This window comes from Seriola aureovittata, chromosome 16, assembly GCF_021018895.1.
Source record: "Seriola aureovittata isolate HTS-2021-v1 ecotype China chromosome 16, ASM2101889v1, whole genome shotgun sequence".
In the NCBI taxonomy this organism is placed as follows: Eukaryota; Metazoa; Chordata; class Actinopteri; order Carangiformes; family Carangidae; genus Seriola; species Seriola aureovittata.
The window spans coordinates 16,099,079-16,121,754 of NC_079379.1; the positions used below are offsets into that span (position 1 = coordinate 16,099,079).

Consider the following 22,676-nt stretch of genomic DNA (forward strand, 5'->3'; position numbering starts at 1 on the left):
CATCCGCAAAGTGACAGATCACGGCAGACTACGCCAGTACTGGAAGAGAGTTTACGACTTCATATCAAAAATTAATCAGTGATAAATAGGTCTAGGTCTATAGGGAAAATTATTTATTAGCAATGTATGTAATATTTGTTTTGTAAATTAGGACTAATACATAAATAATGAATAGTTCAAAACCTAGGCTATTATAACATGTATACGCTATTACAACAGATTTTGGTGTGCTTGTCCTGGCCGATTTATCTGAATAAATTATAAGGATAAATGGGTTTTCAAAAGAGCCACACAAATCCGTTTCAGAGAAAATATCCTCTTTAATGCGTTACCTCCTAAAGCAATGCCTTTATCTGTCCATAATATGGCACTGGGCCTAAGCGTACAGGATAGAGATAAAGCTGTAATGCCATGTAAGAATTGGATGTATTTCAAATGAACTATTCTACGCATATATAGGTTACATTAGAAGCCGAGATAAAGGGTAAGAGCAACAATGACATTAGAACAGGTCTGACAAGATAATAAAATAACACAGTTTATAAAAGTAAATCAATCCAAAACGTAACACAGCCTTATTAAAAATATTGATTACAGTTTAATATATTAGTTTTGAGTATATTAGAAGGTAGTGGACGTTCAGCACACACAAACACACACACATAGCGTATTTCACTTAAGACAGACAGACAGAACAACTGTAACCCGTAGTACAAAACAGTTGGAAACTAATGTAAAACAACATAGCAGTGGTGAAAGTGAAATGTTGTTTCATTGCTGTTTGGATCGTCTGAAATTCGTCTGAACCGGTGAATCTGGTGGGCACAGTGTGAACGTTAAATTAACTGCCAAGTGGTCTCAGGTGTGCGGTCATCGCTTATTATAAAACCGCTGAAGCGCATCCCAGCCAATCAAAGCGGAGAAGCGGAAAATCAGTTTTATAAGCGCCAGTTCACCGTAACGACCACGAGATGGCGCAGACACACTGTGCTCCGAGGCCGATGGTCCCAGGGTACGATGCGCTCTCTGCGGCCCCCGATGGAGCCAGCGGATTACAAACTCCAGTTAAGTGGCGCACCGTCCTCCTCCTCCCCATCTTTCACTCAGAGTAAACCCAGGCGCACGGATCGCGCATCCTCACCGTTCCTTTGGGAATTAGAAATCAGCTCTGTTTGGCTGTCAGCACCAAACCGACCGAGCTCTGCAGTGTAGGGGGATTGAAAAAAAAAAAAAAAAAAAAAAACATAGACAAAGAGAGTGAGGAGAGGGAGATGGGTCTGGAGGCGGTTAGTTGTCCGTGATTGTCAAGTGAACGGCGGTGAAGTTCCTCGGCTCCGCTCGGATCTTTTCTCCAGGTCGTTGAGGTGAGTTTTCTCTCTGCAGGAGATAGGAGCAGCCCGGATGGTGCATGTCTTACCCGGCGCAGGGCTATTCCAAATTTCTTCTATAGTGTCTTATAAATGATGTATGTATGATGGCATCAGATGTTTATAGCCTCATACAGATTTAGCTGTAAGCAAATCAGCTTCATATTTATTGTTTAACAGCTTGTATTAGTAACTGGGTGTATTAACTATTCTGTAGAAGAAAACAGACCACAAAAACGTTTTATTGCCAGGCAACAAAATGTTATTTTACAGTAATCCACAGGGATTTGAGAGATTCTTGATTTGAGAAAATACTGGAAGACACCAAGTGGGCTTCTTTTAGAAATCCTCTGCTTTAATTCTATTCTGCTGGAGTGCTATAAAACAAGATAAGCTGTATGAGAGGAGGAGATCCACTTCATTCTCTGTCCCTCTCTCTTTCCCTCTCTGCCCTCTGCTTCATTCACTCACACTTGCCTGCCTTTCCCCAGTTCTTTCTTTCACTCCATCCCTCTAATCCCCTCTCTCACAACCTCCGTCCCCTTCACTCTCTCTGGTTCTCCCTTTCTGTCAGCTTTAATAACACTGTGAGCTCGCAACACCAGACTGCTTCACTTCTGATACTCCTCTCTGTCTTTTATCAAACCCAGCCGCCTTTTATGTTTCTGCTCTTCTAGCTGAGCATATTGCTATCACCTTTCATGATTAATATTCTACATAGGGTTGCATAATATGCCACATAGTTCTTCAGCTTATGGTGCCTGTGCTGTGGCTGGATGGCAATGTTACTCCTTTTTGTCCAATAATCAATATGTGACCGAGCAATTACAGTGTACTTGAGTGTCATGGACCTTCCTGTGGCTGAATCATTAATGTCACATCTGTCACAGTCACTCTATACAAGTGTACATGTGAAGGTGAAGGGACACACACACACACACACACACACACACACACACACAGTCAAGGATCATGGCCATCGAGCTCTGAGCCTTGATTGATTGTCACAGTGTGGAGAATAACAGCTGACAGCGAGGAGCCTTGAAATGATTTTTGAGATGTCTTACACCGCCCGCCAATCAATCCTGGCTATTTTGGGCATTATTTTGATTTACATACAAATTTCAGAGCACGCAGGCCACTTTGTTACAAAGCATTCAGCCACCCATCCTGCAATTTGCACTCTTCTGTTTGTGATGGTTGCTCCTATCAACAGTAACGCAGGGAAACACTGCAGCTTTCATATGTCTTGTCAAATGTTTGAAACGTACCTGGCTGTTCTATAAGTTTATATATTCGTACAGATCAGGGACCCTAACACTTAAACCCTCGTCACAATGCATTTGACTGGTATCACAGTAGATGAGTATCAAAATAAACCAGTTGTCAACTTTGGCAAGAAAAAAAAAACACTCTTTGGGACTTTAAACCGCGAAAAGCTATTGCAAGATCCTGTTACTAAGTGTGATGTGAAAATTCATTGTCACCTCTGGCAATGTGCAACACATGTGACAGCTGATGCTTTGCACTGTAAAGGCGGATTCTGCACACAGCTTTTATACAGTAGCTCTGGATGTAGAAATCTCCCAAAGCCTCCATCACTATCAGTGTCATCTGCCGTCAAGCGGAACAGACAGGCATCTGCTGCTTCCTGAGCACACTCTCACACACACACACGCACGAAGACATGCAGTAATGTACCACCATGCACGGGGACACATAGGGAAACACTACTAATTACGCACCACCCACACACAGGTCTGTTGTATGTCACACACCTGCCCTGTGGCTCTGTCCGCATCCATTTGTCCGTGTACAGGCCATTCAGTGTGGTTAGCTAAAAATAATCACCACCAGCAACACACACATGAAACATGAATTATGGAAGACGGACAGAGAGAGAGAGAGAGAGAGAGAGAGAGAGAGAGAGAGAGAGAGAGAGAGAGAGAGAGAGAGAGAGAGAGAGAGAGAGAGAGAGAGAGAGGGAGAGAGAGAGAGAGGAGAGAGAGAGAGAGAGAGAGAGAGAGGGAGAGAGAGAGAGGGAAAGAGAGGCATTCAGGTCAGAGTCAGACCCAGTTCCAAGAGCTTCACTCCCTAAGGACGATACTACTAGACCGCTGCATTAATATTCAGTTCGTACCATTCTAGCACATCAGACCTGCTGTTATCCTTTAGTTTGGACTAACTGGACCTGCGCCTACCCAAAGTTTCAGCCCATCACTTCATGTACATTGTGGGTTTTCGAAAATGGACCCATGTATTTTGAGATTAATTATAGATGTAATGCAGTGTTCTCAATTAAATAGTAATACATTTACATTCGGCTTAAGTGAGTGTGAACTTGATTCAGCTGTAGAAATTGTAGCCTTTGATTAAAGAGCACGCGTTGGGAAGATATTGCTATTACTGAATGTACTACTGTAGTGTAACAGTTATATGTTACATTCACCGAATAATTTGATGTTTAGGGAAATAAACCTGTTCATGGTCTTACTGAGAGGTACATGAGGGGGTAGATACCACTCTCATACTGTCTATTAATTATGAAGCTACAGCGAGGAGATGGTAACCTGGCTATGCCCACAGGTATAAAAAAATCTGCCTGTCAACACCTCTAAAGTTCACTAAGTAACACGCTGTTGTTTTTACACCTATGTTTCATTTAACACATGAGAAATAACTGTTAATTTGGGCTTTAAAGGTGCTAGTAAGCAGATTTTGTTAGCTCTGGACAGAGCCCCTAATTGCAAAGCTAAGCTAATTGTTTGCTGTAGCCTCACATTTAACAGAAAAAAAGTGAGAGTGGTATTAATCCTCTGATCTCACTCTTGGCAAGGACGCAAATAAGTGCATTTTTGCAGTATTTCACATTATTCCTTTATAAGCCCTGCACACCATGCAGGTGTTTTCAGTAGTCCTGGATAATTAGAGTTCTTTTTAAGGTTGGAGGTGGGTGGTTACATACCTGGAATTACATGAGGTGACAAAAGCCAATATGCTATTAAGAACTATAAATGTATAAGCTGTTGCACTCAAACAGGTGCAACAAGAATAAAAGGAGAGTGAGGAAGCCGTCAATCAAGCTGAGTCTGTACATGCCCACACAGTCCAGAGAGGAGGTCTTATTAAGCAGAATAATTGAAAACACCTACATACAGAATGTGGGTGGCTGATGGACGTGTAGGGTCCTTAATATCAAGAGACTTGTCACCTATTAAGTATTATTGCTATGTCTACATCATGTTGACTATTAAATACTACAATATGTACAAACACTCCTATGAGATGTGTACAACCAGCACATTTCCTCGCTTTAAGCTGACCTGTGATGAAGTGAAGAATTTCCTCGACTTTAGTCGGAGTTGGAATAAAAGAACAGTCACCTTGAACAAGTGAAAAACAGCAAATATTTTAATAGGTAATTTCCTTGCAAATTTTACTGTAAAGTTCTTATCATGGGGGGGAAAAAAACTACTTTGTCGCAGTGATTTGATGCTTGACAGTATTCTATTTAGGGGCTATGAACACTATACACTCTGTGGAAACCTGAGGAGAAACCTGCCGATTTGTTGGTTACTCAGCAGACTTCACTCTATGTGTGTGTGTGTGTGTGTGTGTGTGTGTCTATCTGTCTTTATGTCTGTCTGTGTGTTAGTATGTGCATGTTTGTGATAATGTGTATAGAGTATATTTACCTAAATCCAAATTCATGAACAAGTGTAAGTGCATAATTGTGACGATTTATACTGATACTGTACAGCATGTGTACATTTGTGTGTATTTAGGGACCTTGTCTGATATTCAGTAGAGTCCTGACCTTGAACAGTTTTATTGCTGTCTGCTTAGTCAGGGCCACTGCATCTGCTCATGTCAAAGCAAAGAACAGTTCAAATTAACTGCAGAGCATGGTTTTTTTAATCTATCTATCTATCTATCTATCTATCTATCTACCTATCTATCCATCTATCTATCTATCTATCTATCTATCTATCTATCTATCTATCTATCTATCTATCTATCTATCTATCTATCTATCTATCTATATACATATATCTACATCTGCCTCACAGTCTACAAACTAAGCCCATCTTTTCTTCTGTCTCCCTCTCCTTTCAGTGTGTGATTGTGTGTTCAGCATGAGTAACATCTACGAGTCTGCAGAGGCCACGCTGGGCTTCATCAGCTCCCCGTGCCTGACCAAAGTGGAGCTGAGAGTGGCCTGCCGGGGGATCTCGGATCGCGACGCCCTCTCCAAACCCGACCCTTGCGTGGTGCTGAAGATGCAGTCGCACGGGCAGTGGTTTGAGGTACAGTAATGGGATGGGATGAGAACGGGGAGCGGTGCGGCATGTAAAATGTGTGTCTGCAGTTCAGAAACACCCTTTTAAAGCAGAAGATGAAGGTGTAACGGCAGCATCAGTGAGGGGAGTCGTTGCTCTGAAGTGTCCTTGCCTACAACACTCATTCAACCTTTGAAAGACATTCTGAATGAGAGCTCCAGCTGCTAATATGTGTATGCTTTTTAAAGGCTTTGCTTTTCTGCTGTGGGAGTCTTATCCATTGGCAACAGTCCCTCTGGTGCTTTAACGGTGTCACTTTTATAGCCTATAAAGTGGTCTTTTATTAAAATCACAATTTACATTTCAATACTCTTGAGCTCTTGGATCAATACAAGTCCAACAAATGTATCAGCTGATGAAAGTTCTTGCCACCATACTACAAAGTCTTCAAGGTGACAGCATTGTAGCTATGCAACATTATTTCCATATGCTACGCCATTTGTCCATGAACTATTGTATCAGTCATATAGAAATTTTTCTTCACCTGCTTTTAAGCTTCTGGTGCAGATGATTCCTGATGAATTCCTCTGCAGGCGACTCTTTCGAAATTGTTCAAGCCCATCATTGAATTCATGTCTGACTTAATTATTATGTCTAATCAAGGACCCGAGCAATCATGCAGAGCTGTGATTGTGACGCTAACCTTCTCACACTAAATTGCGGGTTATGTGTTGTTCTTATAAATTATGGATGCTAATAGTCATGGAAGACAACAGAAGTCATAACTTTAGTCGACTGGCGTACACATTGTATTTCTCTATCCAAAATGCTTTTGTCACCTTGAAATGGAAAGTGTGCCGGTATTGTTTCTCTATTTATTTCAGCTTCCCAGCAAAACATGTCTGCCCCAGTCATTTAAATATTGAAAATAATGAGGGCTACGAGCTACTTTCACCGAAATCGTTGACGTTTTTACTGTACACAATAAAAGGTCTCAAATACATGGAGACAGTTCTTACTAGAATAGAGTATTTAGCACTTGAAAATGGACAATAAAGGGAAAATGGGTGATGCTGTCTACTACTTAGGGTTCCACTTCCTTTTCTTTTTACTTCCAAGACCCAGCTGCTTTTTCAGTGACTTTACGAAGAACCTCCTATTTTCGAAACAGCTTATTCCCATTCAAGCCTCGCCGGTGGCAGTAACACATGAACTTTACCCGAACACAGCGTGAGAGAAGCGATAAATCTAGAGGAGTTTAAGGAAGAAATTGTATCTGCCTTTATTTCTCTTTCCCCTCTCTGTGGGAAAGACACACATATGCTGAGTGCATTCTGCTTTCCTTTTAAATATGTAGCTACACACCCACACATTCCATACACATCCTCACACGTTCAGTGCTACTGTGACCCACTATTACAGTCGTGCAAACACGTATGTGGATTCACACGTGTCACTCGTTTACACACACTGTCACAGACACAAAGGATAAACTACACAACACACACATTTTGTTTCCACAGGGGCTCAAGATCGTGTTCTCAGAAAGTCGTATTCTGTCTTTGGAGACTTCACAAAAAAGCTACTTTGTACAGCGTACTGGTGTGTGTGTGTGTGTGTGGGTGTGTGTGTGTGTGTGTGTGTGTGTGTGTGTGTGCGTGTGTATGTGAGAGAGAGAGAGAGAGAGAGAGAGAGAGACAATTTGTGTGTATGTGTTATGATAAGCCCCTTTGTGGGAGTGTGGGAATAGACAAATGTTATCACTGCCCATCAGATTTAGAGTCTCTTAATTGGATAATTTTTTGAGTGTGTGTGCATGTTTGTGTGTTTATGTGTTCACGATCCTTTTTGCTTTGATGAGATGCCAGACTATTGAAGCAAGTGTCAGAAAAAGGCCAAATCTGTGAGTGTTTCGGTGTACGTCAGGTCTGCTGTCGTGCCATTCACTTTTGTCTCCGTATATGTGTGTGTGTGTGTGTGTGTGCGTGTGTGTGCCAAAGGGTTATCAACAATAAAAGGGACCCAGTCGTTGCTGCTAGAGTTGGATAGGTTTTGTTGGCAGTGCAGAGACGGATTCTGTTTCTTTCTATTCCTTTTTGTGTCAGGATGTTAGAGAAGAGAAAATGTGAGATCAATGTTACAACTATAGTCGCCGCTGTTTAATCAAACAGCCTGTGTGATTTTTAGCCATCAAGAAAAATCCATAATACCAGTTTTCTAGTTGATAAGTGTAAAAAATATGGTAATGGCTATTTGTGATAATTGCTGCATAGCTGCAAAGTCTGCTGAGCTTCCAAATCAATGCACAGCAGCAGTGTGTTGGATGTCAAGTGAAATCTTTATTCTTCAGTTCACTTTCAGAAAGACCATAAAAACTCAATTTGAAGTGAAACTGCCAAGATTACATAGCACCAAAAGCAGGGTTTTATTATTTTTTTTACATACCAACATTTTTTAAAATTTAGTCCTCTGCGTTCTTGTTATGGAAAAACTTCCTCCTGGGATGCATGTAATAAACCCTCTGACGGACTGCGGTGGGATCTACAGTAAATCCAAGGCAAACATTTCATAACATTAGTATCTTCATTTGCCAGAAGGTTAACCTGGAGCTGTTGGTGTGTGTCCATGCACATCTGCCTTTGCGTGTGTGTATGCACATGCATGTTTGCAGGTGGACCGTACAGAGGTGATCCGCAGCAGCAGCAGCCCCATGTTCTCCAAGATCTTCCTGGTGGATTACTACTTTGAGGAGGTCCAGAGGCTGCGCTTTGAACTTCACGACATCAGCTCTGGCAACAATGGCCTGCGTGATGCTGACTTCCTGGGATCCATGGAGTGCACCTTAGGACAGGTCAGTGCTTTTTCTGACTGGTCAGTGAATTGCAGTCTTTTGTGTAGTCATTCACTGTAATCAATTACATGTTACACTTTTTGCTATTAAAGTCTCCCTCCACTGTATACTATTCTGTAAAACAGAAATCTTGTAGAAGTCAGGATTATATAGTTGATTATGAAACAGCATGTTAGGTAGGTCACTGCAAGAGCTAAGTGGTGCATGTTAGTTTCAGTACATATATGGTGCGCATGTGAACATACTGTATGTGAGAGTGAGTTCACCATAGCAGCCAGAAGTGCGTATGATGTGAGCATACTTCTACAGGTGAATGCATGACAGGAGTGCTTTTATGTGTCATCAGTGAGTGTTCCTGCAAACAGAAACAGTATATCCCATACAGTGGGTGTTATGTTAACCAGTGTACAGCATGCTCAGACCTTTGCATGCATGAATGCAGCCTCCACACTTTGAGCGTAAGAATTACACTCTGAGGTGTATAATCTTTTCTTAAGGTCACGAACCTTTTTGAGATATAGGTAAACTGTACTTTAATTCAACTTAAAGATTAAAGAGACCAACTTTAACTGTGGTTGGAATCTTAATGTGATCTTTTCACTCAAGGTCGGCTGCTGTCACTATCTGCATTTACAATGTGTGTCTATGTCCTTGAGTCCTTATTTACATGTAGGCCTGAGGGTGCATTACACTGTGTTTTCAAAGCGTTTATATGTGCATATGCTAATACATATGGCCTTGTTACTCACTTAATGGTGTTGCCGCCCCTTCTTAATGATGTAGTCGTAATCAATATTTAAAGATTCGCTTTATTTACACTCCTCACTTAATTTGCAATAGCCTTTAAAATGAAAATTGGAATTGCAGTGGTACTCATTAACAAGTTGAGTAAACGGATTCCAGGGAATTACCATCTAATGTCAAATTGAATGGAAGGAAATCTGGTGCCATAGCTTTAAGGCTTTAAGTCTGCCATGGAAGAGAATGAAAATGTTTGTTTCCACTAGAATCCACTTCTCATTGTCAGAGACACTATCAGCAACATAAAGCCGGTGGATTTACAATAGTTGGTCGAACTGAGATAATTGACATGGAAGAGGAGGATTTCGAAGGTGAGAGTCAGAGAGGTTTACTGAAATGGGATAACATGCTGCCAATGTTTAGTCTGGGTGTGAACAACAACAACACTCTGGGTTCTGCTGTCAATCCAGGGCTTTGTTAAGGAAAAAGAGAGCACTATGTCGGTACAATATGAAAGCAGAGGAGTGTATGAAGATTTCAGAAAGTGATAGTAACAGATCTGTTAATAGAAAGCAGTTTAGTGAAATTTGAGACAGACAGCAGAACATTTTGTGCAGAGGTGAAGTGTTATTTACTGCCATTTTTTGCATTACTGTGTTGAAGTGGGATGGAGGATGTGGGGATCATCACAGACAGCATGCATATACAGTACATGCACATAAACTATACTGAAAGTTACTGTAAACAGTATTTTCTACTACTTGGATGTGAATTATGCCCCGACTCTGCAGTTCTTCTCGGCTCTCTACAACGTTTTAGCATCTTTCAGCTCTAGTTCTTGATTTTCCTTCCTGCAGCTTCACTGTTTTGGTGCAATCTCACTGCTCTTATCAGCATTTCACTTGGCTAGCTGCAGGCAGTTGTTTCCAAAATGAAAGAGAATCAAAAGGAGAGTAGATACAGGATTTACATTTGCCAGGTGGATACAAACACGATTGGCTGGATGTCAAGATGTGACCAATTTGTGTTCACAGTTTGCTTCTATTGCCCCCTAGTGGCCCAAAAAATCTGTTATTGCAGGTTTAAATACAGTCGTAACAACAGGTCCTCTGTTCTCTTTGCAATTATATTTAAATCTTCCAAAACCAATTGTCTTATCAAAACAGAACACAAAAAACACGCCTGTACTATTTGATCAGATACAAGCTTTCAGTCATTCATTTTCTTCACACAAAATAAAATACACTACTAGCTTTTTGAAAGAAGTGTGTAGCCCCGATGCAATGCATCTGTGTATCACTTTTGCTCTTTAGATGTTAACAACGATTCAAATATGTGCCTATCATTCAAAAGTGTCGCTAGTACTAGTGTTCCCACTGAGAAACACCTCAGTCTGCAGCTTCCAGATGCTTTTATCCCATTTTATTTTTCTTTTGCTTTGTCTGTCTGTGTGGTTGACTCCCAGTGAATCTCACCAGCCTCCCCCTGTAAATGTTTGCAGTCACTCATAGCACATATAACCCTTTTATAGCACCTGGCCAGCACAAAATTGTTAGTGGTTCAGAGAGTACCAGATTTCTCTGGAGTTGGCAGATCAACCCAGGAATACAGCACCAGAGAAAATTACATTTGTCAGATAGCGAGCAAGGCGACTTCACCGCACTGCTCTATGACCACTGGACGTATAAGTAAGCAGTCGCATGCTAACATTAACAAGTGCAAGGTAACACCAGGGTTGACACTAACAGGGCAAACTGTCCTTCTGAGTGGAAACACTTGAATATGCTAGCTGATGTTGTGGAGTCTGTGTTTCCGTTTGTTCCAGATCGTCTCACAGAGGAAACTGACCAAAGCTCTACTCAAACAGGGAAACACTGCTGGAAAGTCCTCCATAACGGTATGACACTGTTTCTGAAGTCAGCCCAACAGCGACACACACACACACACGCACGCACGCATACACAAACAGTCATGCGTCTGCGTGCAAATCACACACACACCACCTCTTGCACTTAGACACTCCTGAAGATAATTAATTTGATGATGTTGCCTGTTCAATCTGTTCTGTTCCTCATTTCCATCTCATTTTCTGACACCTCCCTCTTCTCTCTCTCTCTCTCTGCCTCCCCCTCTTCATCGCTACTTTCTCCCCCATTCTGTACAGGTGACAGCAGAGGAGCTGTCTGGTAATGACGATTACGTTGAACTCTCCTTCAGTGCTCGTAAGCTAGACGACAAGGTTTGTGCGACTGTGTGTGTGCTTTAAAACACATTGAAAATGCGTGTGTGTGTGTGTTGGGGGGGGGTTCAGATATGAGAGGAATTAATATTTATAGATATGAAATTGTGTGTGTGCTGTCAGGCATGTGTGTGTAAGTATGTGGGTGGGGTGGGGGCTGGGTGGGCTGTGGGATTTGGTGATGAAGCAACTCACATTCAATACACAGAAGTACAACCCGGCATTAGAGGAGGCCTCCTGAGATAGGTGGGCACCCCCTCTCCCAATGGCCCCCTCCTATCTCACCCACCCCGCCACACACACACACACACACACACACACACACACACACACACACACACACACACAGATAACTATATTAATTTTCAGCTTCCACACACGCATGCACGCACGCACAGCCACGGCCACGGATGACTAATCCAAACAAGTTGTGCCTTAGGGGAAAGATGGAAGAAAGCAAGGAAGGGCTGGATAAATTGGAGAAGACAGGAAGGGGATGGGTGGAAGAAACAAGGAAGAAAGGGAGAAAAAAAAGGGGGTGTGAAATGATGATTCTGTTAGTGTATGAATGATTTATGGTGATCAAAGGCAGCGCTGAGGCAATGCCTTACATGCGTGTTTTCCCTCTGAAGGATTTCTTCAGCAAGTCAGACCCCTTTCTGGAGATTTTTAGGCTAAATGATGATGGGACCGAGTCGCTTGTGCACAGAACTGAGGTAATTACAAGCACACACGAGTACACGTTTATATGCGGTTGACTACTTCAGATCTGTGATTAATCATGTCTGTCATGTTCTTGTCTGTGTGTACTGCATATGCACAGACGGTCATGAACAACCTGAGCCCAGTTTGGAAATCCTTCAAAGTTTCCTTGAACACGCTCTGCAGTGGTGACCATGATAGGGAGCTAAAGGTGAGTCTGGAGCTGTAACTAGTGATAGCAGGTCATGATAAGGGCAACGACATTGTATTTAACCTGAAGACTAATCTGCTGCATTTTCAGTGTAGCAAAACCTTGGCCGAGGCTTGCTTCATTATTTAAGTTCCCCAAATGAGACTCAAGGCACGTTTAGAGGGCCGAGGCCAAATAGAGCCGAAGGCCTGCAGGTGTTCTTTTGCTAAATGTTTTGCTTTTTGTGCAGCATACAAATGATGGAATTTGTAAAACATAAGCATTGTCTAAGTACCACATACCCAGAGGTATATATAACCGAACCAAACAACGTGAGCAGCCTCAATCATCTCCTACTATTTTCATCTCTGAGCCAGGAGCCGAGTTCAGGTCAGGTGCTGCCTTTCCTTAAAGAGCCAGACGGGTGTGAAAGAGCTCAGCGGTCGTCCTAAACTATCACCTTTTCTCGCCAGAATAGAGCTCCATGTGTGTGTGTGTGCATATGTGCGAAAGTGGTGGCTGCACATCAGCTGCGAACAGTTATTCTTCCCATGAATAAACATGAGCTTGTTCATTAAATATTCAGAGGCGTCTTAACTCTGCATGGCTCCTGACAGCAGGAGAAAGGGCTCACACGTTCACACACACATACACACACGCACACACACACACATACATACACGCTATCGGCTATGGTTTCCAGGGCTACCTGTTTGAAGCATCAGAGCTATAGTGAGAAATGGCAGGGCAGAGATTTCTATTCAGACCAGTACTTGCTTTTCACCAGGCTCTTAACTGACCAATGCATAAATGCATAAACCCTCCTCTGCAGTGTCTGGCTGTCTCTCCCTTTGTATTTCTCCTTATGCGTTTCTCCATCTCTCTACTTTTCTCACACTGTCCCTCCGTTGGTCTCTCTCCTTCTCCATCCAACTGTTAGTATTCAGTGACTGGAACGGTGGCTCTTCATTTTTTCATTACGCTTTCGCACAGCTCTCAGTAACTTCAAGTGGAAGCAAGGCTGCAAAGGCGAGCGTTCACTCCCTCACCCACAGAAATTACTGTCAAAAACACAGACACGCGTACTATCCACAAATGATCACACACACACACACACACACACACACACACACACACAGACAAAAATAGCATACACTCTTTAGATGCAGGCACTTTAAGTGGGAGATAGGAAATAAGGGGATTACTGCTGGTCGTTGTTTTTAATCAAGTGTTGTTGAATTGTTTCTGATCACCAGTTGTTGAAGTGACCTCAGACGACAAGGACACACACCTCGACAGCAAAATGACTCATTGACCGCAATTAAATCCTTGTTAAAAGTAGAAGCATTTCTCTGTGTGTCTCTGTTGACCAACTTTATTGCACATTATCGATTGTACACACTCTGCAGGAAGGCCCAGATTCCAGCGCCTTCTATCTCCTTTTGAAATTACAGGATTGTTTCTTTGTGATGTGCTGAGCCTTGGCCCGCTGACCCTTGCATTTCACCAGTGATTGAGGCCATTTATCTTGTCCAGTAGCTCCTTTGAGAGAAACAAACTATTACGCCTTAACACACACACATACACACACATAAAGCTGTCTCTTAAGCCGCGTCGCTCTCAGCATCCTCAGATTAATATTTCACCGCTCCATTGCCCCCCCACCAACACCGCCTTATCAATCATTCAGCATGGCATTTCCCTGCATGCTTGTGAGTCCATGTGTGTGTGTGTGTTTAGGTGACAGTGTTGCAGCTGCGCTCTTACTGAATGAATGTGCGTGCTTGTCTGTGTGTGTCTCTTTGTGTCTGTTCCAGTGCACGGTTTGGGACTGGGACTCTAATGGGAAGCATGACTTTATTGGGGAGTTTCAGACCACGTTTAAGGAGATGAGGGCAGAGCAGGAGGGAAAACAGGTAAGCACATAAACACACAAACTCGTGTACATATTCAAACCTATATGGACCAAAAGTACACCGCACACTGACTCCTCACCACAAATTTTTTTGGACAGGAAATGATGTTGGAAAAATAGTTACATACAACAAAACCTCAATCCAAACTACAGTCAGTCACAAAGAGAGGTACGACAGACACAAAACAAAGGAACGTTTTCACTTTGTGACGTGACAAAAAGCAAGAGCAACAAGTTCACACACACAGCATGCATCAAATTCTTCCTTTAAAATACACTGACATACATGTATGTTATGGTCAAGGCTATCAACAAGAAGCTATACATCAAATACACTTTATGTACCAATAAATGTTTTATTTCACATTTCATGTTTCCAATATTTCGTGTTGAGATCCCTTGGTGTCTACGTTTGAAGGCTAAAGGTAAAATGCCTCCAGGTTTCCTTCGTCCTGGCTGCAAAAGCAGCTTCTCTGTCAGACTAGTCCGTATTTTTAAAGCTTTTAAAGCCATCCATATTGGAAAAAAGTTGGTGGTTTGGAATCAGTGCGCAGGCGTTGCTCTGCACCTTCGTGAAATGTATGCGTAATTACGCTCCTTTCATACTCCCACCGCACACACAGTTGCACCACTAACATCAGCATAATTTGCTGTGTGTTGTGTTTACCTAGATTCAGTGGGAATGCATCAACCCTAAATACCAGATGAAGAAGAAGAATTACAGAAACTCCGGTGTTGTCATGCTCAACCACTGTAAGGTGAAGTGAACATCAGTCTCATATCCTTCAATTTACTGCAGTCTATCCCTGCTTGTGTTTTCTGTAAAGTCTGTAATGAGTATTATCTGTACTAATTTATCTGTCGATTAATTATATTATAATAGTTGATTATTGTTTAGTCTGTAATGTGTCTGATAATAATGAAAAATGGCCATCACACATTTCCCATAACTGAGAGTGAGGTCTTCAGATTGCATGTTTTGTTCTGACTGACAGTCCAAAAAGATATTACATTTACAATCAAATAAACAGAGGCAAACAACAAACCCTGAAATCACTTCCATTTTTGCTTCATAAATGATGATTAATAAGTTACCCAAATACTTCTTGATTCATTTTCTAATCAATTAATAATAGGAATATTTCAGCAAGTAATTTTGAGCATCGGAAGGAGTTTTGTCCCTTCTACCTAATAAAACGTCCTGCTGAACACCATGTATAGAGATATATGTAAAATTCTGTGTGTAAATGGGCGTGTAAGTATATGTGGTGATATACAGAATTTAAGGGCACAAATGCATATATGCATATGTGACTGTGTCTTCGTTGTGTGTGCTGTGCATCTGTATATTTTCCCACATTTGCAAGCTGTGGCAACAAATTCCTCCCTTTGACAATAAAGACTATCTTATCTTTCCATACCCTGTGAATTTTTTATGATGTGGCCTAAATTTCAATATTTCTCCTGACAGATCATCAAAATGTATTCCTTCCTGGATTACATCATGGGAGGCTGCCAAATTCAGTTCACGGTAAGTTTTGTCATAATTTTTCTCCTTAATATAATTTACAGCAGTATGTCGTTGTCTGTCCATACCCACTTCATGTTATGTGAGTGTATCTATATATATATATGTGTGTGTGTGTGTGTGTGTTTGTGTGTGTGTTTCTGTTCCAGGTGGCAATAGACTTCACAGCATCCAATGGGGATCCCAGAAACAGCTGCTCCCTCCACTACATCCACCCCTACCAGCCCAATGAGTACCTCAAAGCGCTTGTGGCTGTAGGGGAGATCTGCCAAGACTATGACAGGTAGACACTACTCCATCAATCATCATTTATCTAATGCTGACACGCTCACACACACACACACACACACACACACACACACACACACACACACACACAAAGAGGACCGAAACCTTTGATGAAATTCTGCATAAAAGGAGTTCTACGTGCTTATCATGTAAAGTGTTCCATAAATCGCAAAGCTTTTATCCATTATTTTTCCTTCCCCCTTTACCTTTACTCCATCTTTTTCAATGAATCACATGTTCCTCTCATCCTCCAGTGATAAAATGTTCCCAGCGTTTGGCTTTGGAGCTCTGATACCACCTGACTTCAAGGTAGGACATCTGGGATGTGTATATGTGCGTATTTGCAGTAGCAGAGGGAGCTGTGGCTAGTTTTCGATTTAGATTTCAGATCTCTTTTGGAGGCACAGTTTGCTTTTGATCAACATGAAAGGACGAATGCATCTGGCAACCTGCAAATTGGACTGAACATGTTGTGCTGAGTGTCTGGTTTGCTGTAGCAGTAAAAAGGTGCTGTGTTCTCTCTGCTCCACATGAAGGTTTCACACGATTTCGCTGTGAACTTTGATGAGGACAATCCTGAATGTGCCGGTGAGCGCCCACACACGCACACGCACGTACACACACAGACTTCTCGACTCACAGAAAAAACTTTCACACGCACATTCATACATCACAGGACCGAAACGGTCCTACAGTCCGCTCACATCTCTGCCTCACTGTCAGTCCCATATTTTTCCCTCTATCTCTCCCCACCCTCGTGTTTTCTTCCTCTCACACATACAAATACACTCAGTCATGCGCACACGCACACACAAATGCAGCCGGGAGATTTGTCGCTATGCTGCAGGAAGTATTTCAGGCTCTGAGATACAGAGAAAAACAACACTAATCTATATGTGTGAAATGGGCTTCTGCGCACTTCTCTCCACACAGTCGCGTTCCCGCCGCGAAGGTGTGTGCCTGTCGTCTCGTGTTTGTGTGGACAATAAGGGAAAGCTTTTAGAAAAATGCCCAGTCACCTTGGAGTGCAATCTGATTTATTTTAGCAGATACTTTTGCAAGCACAAGAACTTTGACTTGGTGAGGTCAGCGCAGTGTAATATACAGACAGACAGACAGGGAGACAAAAAAACAAGCAGCAAGTGAACCTGTATGTGTGTTGCAGGGATCCAAGGCGTGGTGGAGGCCTACCAGAATTGCCTGCCTAAGATCCAGCTGTACGGGCCCACCAACATCGCCCCAATCATCCAGAAAGTGGCCTCTTCTGCCTCCGAGGAGATGCACACCAAAGAGGCCATGGTGAGCGAGAGAATGAGAAAGATAACAAAAGAAGGTTGCTGTGAGTTTCGGTGTTTGCACTGACCCACAGGGTGACAAAGGAAAGAGAACAAGCAATGAAAAGACAAAAAGTGAGACATCAGAGGTGGTAAAAGTTGGAAAAAAGAAGAGCAAAAAGAGATGAATTGAAAAGAGTGGGGAAGTGATTGATATTAATTTAATTCCAGTCATAAATTTTAAAGCACAAATTCCTCTCTGCCTTAATACCTCCCGCTTCTCTCAGGCTCTGTAGTGGATTAGAGTGAGTTTTATTCAAATGAGTCTCTGACAAGAAGCCACTTTAAAACATAAAATTCAGCGAACATCTATTTGCCCCCCCTCCCCTTAAACCCACTAATTTCTGCCCTCCCGTCTCCAACACCAGGAATATTTCATCTTGCTGATCCTGACAGACGGCGTCATCACCGACATGGCGGACACACGGGAGGCCATCGTGCACGCCTCCCACCTGCCCATGTCCGTCATCATTGTCGGCGTGGGCAACGCGGACTTCACAGACATGCAGATATTGGACGGGGACGACGGGATCCTGCGCTCACCCAAGGGCGAGCCCGTTCTCCGCGACATCGTCCAGTTTGTCCCCTTCAAGGACTTCAAACACGTGGGTGGTAGTGGGGGAACAGGGGGGGTGGGGGGGTCGAGGGTAGAAGCCATGGATTTCAGGGAAAATCATAGAGCTTTGATGAATGCCTTCCAGGCAGAAAATGTGACTGAATCTCCAGGGAAGTCAGGAAACCAGACATGTACAAATGAGGGACTATATAAGAAAGCAGCAAAGTGGGTTTTAGAACACCTTTTTGCTCTAGATGCTATTTTTCAACTATTTCTGGACTTTATGTGGCTACTTCCTCACAGCCAGCATAACTACAGTGGATGCCAGACTGTTTATTTTAAAACTTTAGAGCTTTCTCAAGCTGAATAACAACATCAAAGAGCATGAGAAATGTTAGGAGTAATATATAAAGGTGAAAAGTTAAGAAACTTTCAGAAATTTCTCATCAGGACCGCAATGTAAAAAAAAAAGAAAAAAATCAGTGTAGGGGTACATATTGTTTTAAATATTTCAGTGCTGATGCCAACACAATACCTGAGGTTCTGTACTGTTACAAAACATTGCTCTGTATTTTTGTCTTAGTGGTGAGCAACTGAGGCCCAGGAGCCAAATCTGGCCCTCCAGCAAACAGTTTTGGCCCCATGACAAAAGCTGAAGTTTTCAGTTTCAGTTCATCAAAACTTTTACATGATTTTTCAAATCTACAAATCTGATGCAGATATCAGTGTAAACACAAGTCAAACATACAAACTACAGCTACTTATGTCTTAATCTGCAGCGAGGTGAACAGGGCAGCGTGCTGGAATTAGGTCTAATAAACGCAATAATAAATAGGTAAATATAATCCACTTAATTTAAAGTAAGACTATGTAACTGTTGAAAAAAGAAACAACACAAGCCTCCTCTTACACTTGAAGACAGAAATTCAGAAGTAACAAAATGCACGCTTGTTCAACACATTACAAACTCAGCAACCAGTTGTAGTCTGGTACTACCATTAGCTTATGTTAGGTTATATTAGCAAACTTTTGCTAGATATTGCTATGGTCAACTGACATTATTAGCTTAGCTTGCTGACTTTATTACTCTTCTCTACTTGTCTTTAGTCCCGTTATGTTGTAGCACTTTCTGTTATCCTGAAAGCCACATTTGCTGCTGTTTAGCAGTTCCAACACAGTTGTAATCAATTAACAGCGGCATTAAAAAAAGTTCCACTTCAACAGGGATTCTATATGTGTATGTTTGTGTGTGTGTATATGTATGTGTTGGGCGGGTGCTAAGAATTGCTGTGCGGGGTGTGGGGGTGTAATGAATGTGAGTGTGTGGGGGCGTAATGTGCTTGGCGTGCTCGTCAAAACACATCAGCTATCTGCGCACGTGTGTGTCTCCGGTGGCATTCATTTTGCCTGGCTTTGACAGGGTCTGTTCGGCTGGGTCTGTTATGCTGAGTTTGGTCCATGACAGGTTGAGAAATCATCCAAGCTACACAGACAGAGAGAGTTGGGAAGACCTCAGCAAAATGTAGGAAGGAGCAGAAACAGATAGTATACCCAGAAGTACATAGATCAAGAGACCAGCAGAGATGAGAAGTGAAGAATAAATCTGGAGGGGTGGACGAGGGAGAAGTAAAGAGACAGCCCCAGTGGTGGTGGTGGTGGTGGTGTTGGAGGGAGGTCAACAGAAGACTGGAGCTAAAGACAAAAGGGAGCGAGGGAGTCTGTGACAGAGGTGGAGAGGTGATTTTCTGCTCTGTCGTTTCTTTTCAGAAGGGATTAGCAGGACGGAGCTGCTGTGTGACAGGCAGAGCGGGGGATAACAGGTAGATAGGAGCAGAGGAGAGAAAGCAGGAGGGAGGGTGGAAATGAGAGGAGGGGGCAGGAAGAGGAGGAGGTGGGGAGGGGGCTTGAGTGGGTGCACTTTGATGATGCATTGTCTAGGGGAATTATGTGAGATGGAGTATGACAGACTTGCAGACTTTAAGGATTCAGATGTGCGTGTGTGTGTGTGTGTAGTCCGGTAGCATATGTGTGTGCAGACAAGTGGCTGGCCTCAGCACGTGTGCATGATTATGTATGTGTGTTCATGTATGCATTGGAATAAGGGTTTTGGTTTTTTTTCAGTCCTGAGTCTCATCAACAGTTTGCAATAGTTATACAGTATATTCAATATTATGACATAAAACAGGAGAAAAGTCATAATGAAACATGTAGAATTATATGATGATTATACTTAAGATAGTAAATCAGTTTTACAAATGAATTGGCTAAATGTTTTATTCTATCAAAGGACTTGAGGTGTAATGAAGAATGTTCAGACTACGTAGTGAACTATTCATTTAAAACATACAGTAAAAACATAAAATGGTCAAATAAAGCAAAACAATAATTGTCCCAGTCTTAAACCCTTCAACAATTCCATTTCCATAACCCAAAAATAATCTATTAAAATCTGAATACAAAAAGCAAAGCTACAATGGTCTCAATTTTACAACATGCATTCTGGTGACGAATGGCTCTGATAATAATGTTGATGAAAGTCTTAATTCACTACTTTTCGTCATTGAGGATAGAGGTTTCCAACATAAACTGTCCACTGTTAAGATAATACACCTTTCCCATGAATATTTAGAAAGGGTTTCTTGAGTATTAACTCATTACAGACCTTTGTCACCACACCAAAACTGGAGTAGCAATTTGTCAAATAAAAAAAATCCATAGAGCAAAAAGGAACAAACACAACTGGATATATTAGATTAACTCATACAGCATAAACTGTACAAATGTATGCAGATTTTGTTGTGCACATATCTAGAAACTAAACTCTGGTACTAGAGGACAAAAAGGTGAAAGCAGGGATGTTTCGAGGTTGTCAAATGAGCTTGTCTGATCACATCAGTCTCACTGGTCTAGACCTGTGACAGCATCAGGCTCAACAGTAAATTCTGGCATCCTAGAATCACGCATGGCCGGTGAAGTGTGTGTGTTTGTGACCTCTCTCCTCCTCCTTCTCTGTCTATATCTGTATTTCCAGGCCTCCCCAGCTGCCCTGGCTAAGAGTGTTTTGGCAGAAGTCCCTAACCAGGTGGTGGATTACTACAACGCTAAAGGCATCAAACCGAAGTGTATGTCGGACTATGAGTCCACAAGAACCTTCAGCCCCTGACAATGGACTACATGCACACATACACTCAAATACACATGTATATATATCATATATATATATTATATATATATATATATATATATATATACATTTATGTACTGTATAATACATATACACATGCAAAAGCACAAGCACACATACACATACACATACAAACATGTACTCACAACCGTACCACATACTACATACAGTAGTCTAGCTCAGAGAATTAGCTCGTTCTGGTGAAACAATTTGAACTACTCCATTGATAATTATTGCATGCTTGGCCACAGTGGCATCACCTGGGAAATTATTACTATCTACTGTATATCTGAAAGATGTTTATAGAAATAAGAACAGTCCTCTGAACCAGCATGCAGACTCAAACCATAGCCCACCCAAAGAAATGACATTCCTACCTTATTTAGATAACTAGCAAGTACATAGCACAAAAGATCTGTGAGTAGAAAAGTCAAAATATGTGATTGCATAGCCCGAAATGCTTAGAATTAGCATTGCAAATGTTATTTATGGGAATCGTAGCGTCCCTGTTAGTGTACTGCATAAATGCATGCATAATTCAGCTCCTGCTAATATCCAATCTCCAGTATCCGCTTGCTAGTTATAAAATAAAGTATCTCTGTCATTTGAGTGACATTCAAGGTTGTCTTGGGTGTTTTGGGTTCTTTTCTACAGATTTGTTTGAGATTTTGCTAAATGGAAATGAACAACTCAATAATTGTAATAATTTCTTAATAACCTTCTTACATTTTAAAGAGTTTTGGGAGGGTAGACAAGCGTGTGTGGTAGACACTCATCTGTGAGCTGAAAACTGTTTTTTTCTGTATTCTGCATGTTGATTATAATAAAGACACTATGGTTTTCTCACTTGGGTGTAATCTGATGTTTGTGTGTAGGTGTCTGAGTACTTGTATGAATCATGTTTGTATGTTAACACTGTCACAATAAAAAAGTTGGATTGTGAAGGGCGGGGATGTTAACCTCTCTTTTGAGGATAAAAAGCTGGTCACTGCAAGATAAAACATTACATTTCAGATCAGCTTGGTTTTTGCTAAAGGTTAGAGTTAGAATTGGGGTTAGGTGTGTTGTGATTGTGGCCAATGTAAGGTTAATTTCCCAAGGAATCAATGCAGCACAATTTAATTTTCTCCTAAGGGATAAAAACTACCTTGTGTGTATTTGTGCAGGTGTGCAGTGGGGATGTATAATCTAGAATAACAAAGAGTGAGCAGGTGGCAGCCATAGACTGTATATAAAAATGTGGCAGCTTGTTAGTTGATTTATTTTTCCCAGCCCAATGAGCTTTTGTTTCTCTGTTTACCACTGAATATGCAGTCTATTTGTGTGTGCAGACCTCTACTTACATTAGATATCACATATCTCTCTGTGTCTCTCATGGACAGCCCTACCCTGTCTTGTTGAATGAACCAGCATTGCACAAACTATAAACTCTCACATACACTTCCTTTGCACAGACAAATAACACTGCTGCACAGAGACACATTCATCTGCATCACCTCTC

At 41.8% G+C, this 22,676-nt stretch overlaps 1 protein-coding gene across 1 annotated transcript; it reads left to right on the top strand.

The window, feature by feature from the left end:
* Positions 1–393: 393 nt before the first annotated feature.
* On the top strand, positions 394–22,021 carry cpne4b (copine IVb). Its single transcript, XM_056400107.1, has 16 exons — positions 394–1,364; positions 5,484–5,674; positions 8,319–8,498; positions 11,065–11,136; positions 11,404–11,478; positions 12,111–12,194; positions 12,302–12,391; positions 14,188–14,286; positions 14,957–15,043; positions 15,757–15,816; positions 15,963–16,096; positions 16,356–16,410; positions 16,638–16,689; positions 17,267–17,400; positions 17,804–18,040; positions 21,023–22,021. Exons 2-16 carry the CDS (start codon positions 5,504–5,506, stop codon positions 21,152–21,154), a joined length of 1,662 nt encoding a protein of 553 aa, XP_056256082.1. The 5' UTR covers positions 394–1,364; positions 5,484–5,503; the 3' UTR covers positions 21,155–22,021.
* The last annotated feature ends 655 nt before the right edge of the window (positions 22,022–22,676 follow it).